The sequence below is a fragment of the Odocoileus virginianus genome, unplaced genomic scaffold, assembly GCF_023699985.2.
Source record: "Odocoileus virginianus isolate 20LAN1187 ecotype Illinois unplaced genomic scaffold, Ovbor_1.2 Unplaced_Contig_8, whole genome shotgun sequence".
Taxonomy (NCBI): domain Eukaryota; kingdom Metazoa; phylum Chordata; class Mammalia; order Artiodactyla; family Cervidae; genus Odocoileus; species Odocoileus virginianus.
Window position 1 is genome coordinate 2026413 of NW_027224325.1, and position 6602 is coordinate 2033014.

Genomic DNA, 6602 nt, shown 5'->3' on the forward strand with positions numbered 1-6602 from the left:
CTGGAATGTGGCGCTGAGGCAGAGTCTTCCCCGGTCCAGTTCGCCGCGCCTAGCCCCGCCGCCCGCTTCTCCGCAGTCCAGGCATCTCCCGGACCCTGAGGGCCAGCGCTGGGCTACCCGCTGGGGCCGTGGGCGGGGGCCGGGGGCGGGCGGAGCCAAGAGCCGCTCGGCCCACCCCTCCCGGCCAGTCGCCCCTCCCCGCCGCGGCGCTGGGGGAGGGCGGGGCGGCGGGCCCCGCGGGTCAGTCTCTGCCTCCCGCACCCGCAGCGCAGCTGGAAGCGGCGGAGCGGAAGGTACCCTGGGTTGGGGCTGTGGGCGGCGGGGTCCTGGGCATTGGTCCCCGGCAGAGCACTTTCCCTCTTCTCCGCTTGGCTGGAGCTCGGGGCGCCCGCTGGGGAGGGGCTTTGGCCCGAGCGCGGGCCCCTTCCCTCCCCTCGTACGCGGCGTCTGGGCGGCGCGGGGATCCGGACGGCTCGGCCCCTCCCTGCCTTCCTGGGCTACCGTGAGGGGCGCCAGGAATTGTCCCGCAGGGCCTCACGCCTCTAGGTGTCCGAGTCGAAGTCCGTTGCCTTCTCCCGGCTTCCCAGAACCTGCTCGGCAGGGCGAGGAGAAGAGGGGGCAACTTGGGTCTCCTCGAGGGGGCTCCTGCGCAGATGCTTAGCTCTCAGGTCTGGCGGCCCGCAATGGACCTTGGCTGGGGTGTGAGTTGGGGCCCGAGTCCGGCTTGAGGTGGGAATTCCCCCACGCCGGGCCTGTGAAGTGGCAGGAACAAGGGTGGGGTGTGACCGCGGGGGCTGCCACTGCTCCGGGGGTCTGGACCTCGCCCAGCCTGGTTTCTGGAGCAGGCCTGGAGTGGAGGTACGGAAAATTGGGAAGGATCCAAGCTGTGTGTGTGTGTCTGTGTGTGTCTGTGTGTAAGCTCTGTGTGTGTGTGTGTGTGTGTGTGGCTAAAGAGTATCCTGGGGGTTTGGCCTGGGGGACCCGATGCCAACTCACTTCTGGTTTTCAAGTCGAGGAGGAGGTATCTGATTTCTTCCCTAGGCATCAGGGGTGGTCATCAGGGTACATCAGCCCCTGGTTCATCTGGAAAGCTTGAGAACGATTGAGGAGCTGTTTTATCCAAGGGAGGCCCCAGGAGTTCGACTCATACCAGGTCCTGTGGGGTTTGGTTGCCCCTCTTGGAGTCAATGGGGCAGTTCCTTGGGGTTGCCTCTCACAGGGAGCTGTTGTCGTTGCTGTCTTGGCCTTGGGCCTGGTGGCCTGGCCTGGGTCTAGGACTCCTCTGAGCCTGAAGGGAAAGTCTTAATTGAGCTGGGGGAGGGTGTGCTCCAGATCATTCCAGCATGCCCCTGCCCTGGAGTTCTGGCCTCTGACCCGCACCATCTGGTGCTACCTACACTGCCCTGCTGGGGTGGGAGAGCGCAGTGGCAAACTCAGAGCTAGGCAACTGGTATTCACCCCGGTGGTGAATGCCCTCCATCTGTCCATCAACGCTGCCTGTCCCAGATTGGGGCTCCCACAGCCTGTCTTCCCTCAGTTGGATCAATGGAACTTGTGGGAATATGAGAGGGAGTTGGTCACTTGGGTAGAATTTTCAGGAGACCCCCTTTTCTGAAGGATGGTTTCCATTTGTGGAGGAAATCAGCTGGCAGGGTGAACGCCTTCTTGCTTGCCTTTTGGGGTATCAGAGAGCCCCTGCTGTGGTGTTAGAGAGTGGCCGTGTGCTCAACTCCTATAAATTCCGTCTGATTCACATCCGCTTCCCCTCATCCCAGTGTTGTGCATGCGTGTGAGGAGGCGAGGGAGGCCACCCGGGATCCCACTGTTGAGGAGAACTTGCCTTGGGCTGTAATATTCGCTTCCTAAAAGGCAGGGCCAGGCTGTGAGGTGGTGGTGGTGGTGTGTGGGGAGTGCAGGAGCTCAGCCTAGTTTGACAGGATGTGGGACTGAGAGAAAAGGCCAGGTTTGGGGCAGAGATCAGGTTACTGTCCCCTTCTTTCTTAACCACTCCCTGTGTGGCTGGCGCTGGAATTGGCCTTCATTTGTCTCCCTTTTGGAGTTCCTCCCAGCGCCGGCTTCGGCTCCCGCTCCCGCTCCTCCCCACAGCCTCGATTTCATCTCAGGCCCGAAGCCCGCCCTCTCTTCCCCCCAGACTGGGGGCCTGGGAACTCCAGCCGGCTGGAGGTCAGCTCCTCTCCCCAGGGAAGGAGGAAGTGAGGCTCAGCTTCAGGGGCAGAAGCAAACTGGCAAGGTGTGGTGAACTGGGCAGCTGCCCTTCGGCGTGCGTTGGGGGCGGGGGACACATGGAAACCCCGGGAAGCTGACTCCTGGCCCTGAGTCACAGGGAGGGGTGGGCAGGGCCTCAGGGTGAGCTGGACAGAGGGGAGGAAGGGGCCGTCCCAGGGAGTGGGTGGAGGTGATTCCCTAGTGGACTATTCTCAGTCGCTCTGCTGTGGTAGATGTGTGGCTCCCTACAGTGTGGTCATTGTCCCCTGCCTGGGGCTGAGTGACCCAGTGTTGCTGCCAGGCCCAGGAGGAAGGGGGGAGGCAGGCAGCCTGCCCAAGTGTGGGCTGTGGGCACTGCCTGGACTGAGGCTCCTTTGTGTGATGCGGGGCCCTGGGGACTGGGATGGGGTGGGCCAGGGAGGCTGGCTGGCTGCTGCCGCTGCCCTCCGTCTGGGTTCCCCCTGCTCTGCTCTCCTTCCCACCTCTGGGGTGATAACGTAGAAAAGCAACAGACTAGTTACACAGCCCTACTCTGAGTGCCTTCCCTGCGATGACTCCGAATTCCTCTTAGCCTCCATGAATCTCACTTTCCTAGTTTGTCAAAACGGGAAGCTCACTACCTTCCAGGCTTCTGGGGACAGAGGTGATTTTTGTCAAAATGTCCACCATAGAACCTGGCACCTGTTGTTTGGTCGCTATGTATTTGACTATTTTGTGACCCCATGGACTGCCAGCCTCCTCTGTCTACTCCTCCCTCTGGAGTGGGTTGCCATTTCCTTCTCCAGAGGATCTTCCTGACCCAGGGATTGAACCTGAGTCTCCTGCATTGCAGGCAGTTTCTTTACCACTGAGCCACCTGGGAAGCCCTACCTGGCATCTAGGGTATGATAAATAGTCTTTCCTTACCCACCCATATCAGTCGGACTCTTTCAGTGGGCAGGCATGATTTGTGTTGAGGGACAGTGTGTTCAGTGTGTTCCAGATTGGACCTTTGTAATTATTAATCTTTTGAAAGTATTGAAATCCTGGTAACATTTAAGTCTGACTTGAAACTCTGATATGTAGAATAAAAACTGGCTTTTCTGGAGACACCCCTGGTCCCTGAGCACCCTTCAAGGTGTCCAGGGGCCCACAGTTGGTGAGTGGATTAGATTAGAACTCATGCTCTCTTGGCTCCCAAGTGGGTGGTTCTTCTTGTGTATTCTAACCCATGGGGGAGACCTGTCCCTGACCTTGAGATTAGGAATTTCAAGCTCAGTTGCCTGAACAATTGGTTCTTGGCAAGAACATGCCTGAGCAAGCTCTTTTCCCTCCGTCCCCTCCTTTTGTTGGATACCTCGGTTTCCAGGGAGGTCTTGGGGGCCCCAGAGAAGTGTTTTTGGATTCACTGGCTTTTCCCAACATCCCTGCTGCCTCTTCCCTGCCAGCCCTGGCCATGGCTGCCATCCGAAAGAAGCTGGTGATTGTGGGGGATGGGGCCTGTGGGAAGACCTGCCTCCTCATCGTCTTCAGCAAGGATCAGTTCCCAGAGGTCTACGTCCCTACTGTCTTTGAGAACTACATCGCAGACATAGAGGTGGATGGCAAGCAGGTAAAGGCAAACAGCCCCCTTCCCGTCTCACCTTGGAACCCCACCCGCCGCCATCACTTGGGGACCTAGAATGTCCGTCCTTACCACCTACCCATGTCCTGGTTTTACTCTCCGTGCTGGAACCAGTGAGAAAGTTAGGAAGTGAAGTTGCAGTCTTAGAAAATCCGGATAACCTCCTGTTTTTTTTTTTCAACACACTGGCTCTGTAATCGGTCCAATTCCTTTGCCTCTGGGCTTAAGTTCCCCCAAATGTAAAATGGGGAAATGGTAAGGTTGCCTTCGAAGGGTTTTTATGAAGATTAAGTAAAATAGTGGTGCTCACAATGGCAACTCAGACTGCACAAAGATCAGTCTGTCTCAGGATTTAAAAGACTCACCTTGTTTGTGGTGTGTGACAAGGATGAGCACTGTCCCTGGCACACAGTAGTGCTCAATAGGTAGATGCTCCGTGAACCTAAGGGACGGTGATCTCAGGACCTCCGGGTGGCGAGGCTGTGTGTGTGACTGGGGCCCTCAGGCTAGCTAAGCACTGGCCCTGTGTGTCAGGTGGAGCTGGCTCTGTGGGACACAGCAGGGCAGGAAGACTACGACCGCCTGCGGCCTCTCTCCTACCCGGACACTGACGTCATTCTCATGTGCTTCTCCATCGACAGCCCCGACAGTCTGGGTGAGGGTGTTGGAAGGAGGGGGCTGAGAACCTCTTGGAAACAACCAGAGGGAGCGCTTGCCTGGGCTCCTCTCAGTCATCTTCAGAGGCTGTGGGGGTGGGTACTGGGGAGCCCCTTTAGCCTCTGTGGTAGCTCCGGCCCTCAGAGGACTTGGGAACATGTGTACCGTGATGGGGAGGGGTTTTGAGCTGTGAAAGGGACTCTCACGCTGAAGAGCCTCTAAGACTCGGCCGTGGGGAATACAGGACTCAGGGAGAGCCTTCTAGCCTAAGTGCAGGCACAAACTTAGGTTTGTCTATCGTCCACTGTTGGGACATGTCTGTGCAGAAAACATTCCTGAGAAGTGGACCCCGGAAGTGAAGCACTTCTGCCCCAATGTGCCCATCATCCTGGTGGGGAATAAGAAGGACCTGAGGCAAGATGAGCATACCCGGAGAGAGCTGGCCAAGATGAAGCAGGTGGGTGCCACCGCCAGGCTGGGAGCCTTTGGGGAGGGAGGCACCCTCTGAGGGCGTGCAGGCTGGTAAAGGAGCCTCCCTCCTACTGACTGTTAGAGGTGATGGTGGGGTCCACTTCCTACCCCCTTGCACCTTGATGAGAGAGAACCAGTGATATTTGATGAAAGTGACGTGGACAAAGTGACTTGTCTAAGGTCACTTGGCATTTTGTCTGTTGTCCAGTTTGGCATTGGGGCTATTAAGATGAGTAAGAAAACTGCCGCCCTCAGGGAACTGGGTTCCTACAATAGATGTTTTGCTTGGGGTCTCCTGGGTTCACACCAGGAGGTGTGAACTGACATGGACATGGGATGGGGAGGGTATTGGAAGCAGCTGGGGAAAAGGCCCAGGCCCAGACTGAGGGAGCTGGCTCATTTGTGTACCTAGAAGTGGCTTTCCAGCCATAGGATGAGTTAATTAGGGAGAGCTGCCAGGATAGGAGTGTGGACAGTAGAATGAAAAGAATACTTTGAGGATAATTATGGCAAGATTTTAAACTGGGGACATATACGGTCAGGTCAGCACGTGAGAAAAATGATTCTGGCAGCCGTAGAGGATGGATGGGAAGAAGGTGAGAATGGAGTACCGTGGGATATAGGGCTGGCTGATAGAATTTTGAAGGTAAACATGAGTCTTGGGTCTCTTGCTTAGAAGCTGCCCATGGTGGCTGGGGCTTGGGTGCTTTGAGGGAAGGGGGCTGGAGTAATTATTTGTGCTAGTTATAAATACAGATGAGATGCACCTAACCAGCAGCTTCCTCTGACCGCTGTCTGTCTTCCTTCCCAGGAACCTGTTCGATCTGAGGAAGGCCGGGACATGGCGAACCGGATCAGTGCCTTTGGCTACCTTGAGTGCTCAGCCAAGACCAAGGAGGGGGTGCGGGAGGTATTTGAGATGGCCACTAGGGCTGGCCTTCAGGTCCGCAAGAATAAGCGCCGGAGGGGCTGCCCCATTCTCTGAGATCCCTAAGACCTCCCCTCCTTCCTTCAGGAGGTTGCAGAAACTCCCTCTGCCCTCTGTGACCCCACCCTATGAGGGATCCTTGCTGAAGGCTCCCTTTCCCAATTCCCTCCTGCCCAGGACTGCATTGAGTTTCCCCAGCCCTGACACTGGTGGCTGTAGGCACGCCCCCTCCCACCAGCACCCTGGGAACAGAGGGGTATGTCCTGCCCCTCGGAGCACAGGCCCTCCTCCTGTTGCCTCGGTCCTTGGGTGGGGCTCTTGATCCCTTTGGCCTTCCCCAGAGGATCATCACACCAGCACTTTATATACTTCCTGCTCACAACAGATCTGGGGTAGGGGACTTGGCAGGTGTAACCGAACCCCAGGCCCGTGGTGTTTCTGCTTTGGGCAGGAGCCTTGTCTCTGGCTATTCTTGGTGTGGGACATGAATAAAGGTCACAGGCTCCAAAGTGTGTGTGTGTGTGGCTTCCTGACTCTCTTCAGGTCCCTGTCTTAGCTGTGAGCCTGGAGTCCCATCTCTCTGAGATGCTCACCAGGGGGCCAGCCCCAGGTCTGCAAAGGCAGGACTCCCGGCTGGCAGGGTGGAGTCTTGGAGAAAAGGATGAGGTCATTCCTGGCTCTGGGCCTTGGAGGCGGGTGAGGGGAGTGGTCTGGAGG

At 57.3% G+C, this 6602-nt stretch overlaps 1 protein-coding gene across 3 annotated transcripts; it reads left to right on the forward strand.

Moving 5' to 3' along the window:
- The first annotated feature begins 210 nt into the window (after window positions 1-210).
- RHOC (ras homolog family member C) lies at window positions 211-6394 on the forward strand. Of its 3 annotated transcripts, none has more exons than XM_020871539.2 (5): window positions 211-293; window positions 3654-3817; window positions 4364-4484; window positions 4813-4943; window positions 5769-6394. In XM_020871539.2, exons 2-5 carry the CDS (start codon window positions 3662-3664, stop codon window positions 5940-5942), a joined length of 582 nt encoding a protein of 193 aa, XP_020727198.1. In that variant the 5' UTR covers window positions 211-293; window positions 3654-3661; the 3' UTR covers window positions 5943-6394. The 3 variants fall into 3 exon arrangements, with proteins under 3 accessions (XP_020727198.1, XP_020727200.1, XP_020727199.1); XM_020871541.2 differs by lacking the exon at window positions 211-293 and adding an exon at window positions 695-858; XM_020871540.2 differs by lacking the exon at window positions 211-293 and adding an exon at window positions 2124-2251.
- The last annotated feature ends 208 nt before the right edge of the window (window positions 6395-6602 follow it).

Coding starts and splice junctions, on each gene's coding strand:
- RHOC (XM_020871539.2), top strand. CDS start 3,662: ATGGCTGCCATCCGAAAGAAGCTGGTGATTGTGGGGGATGGGGCCTGT. Junction 3,818..4,363: donor TAGAGGTGGATGGCAAGCAG/GTAAAGGCAAAC, acceptor CCTGTGTGTCAG/GTGGAGCTGGCTCTGTGGGA. Junction 4,485..4,812: donor CGACAGCCCCGACAGTCTGG/GTGAGGGTGTTG, acceptor ATGTCTGTGCAG/AAAACATTCCTGAGAAGTGG.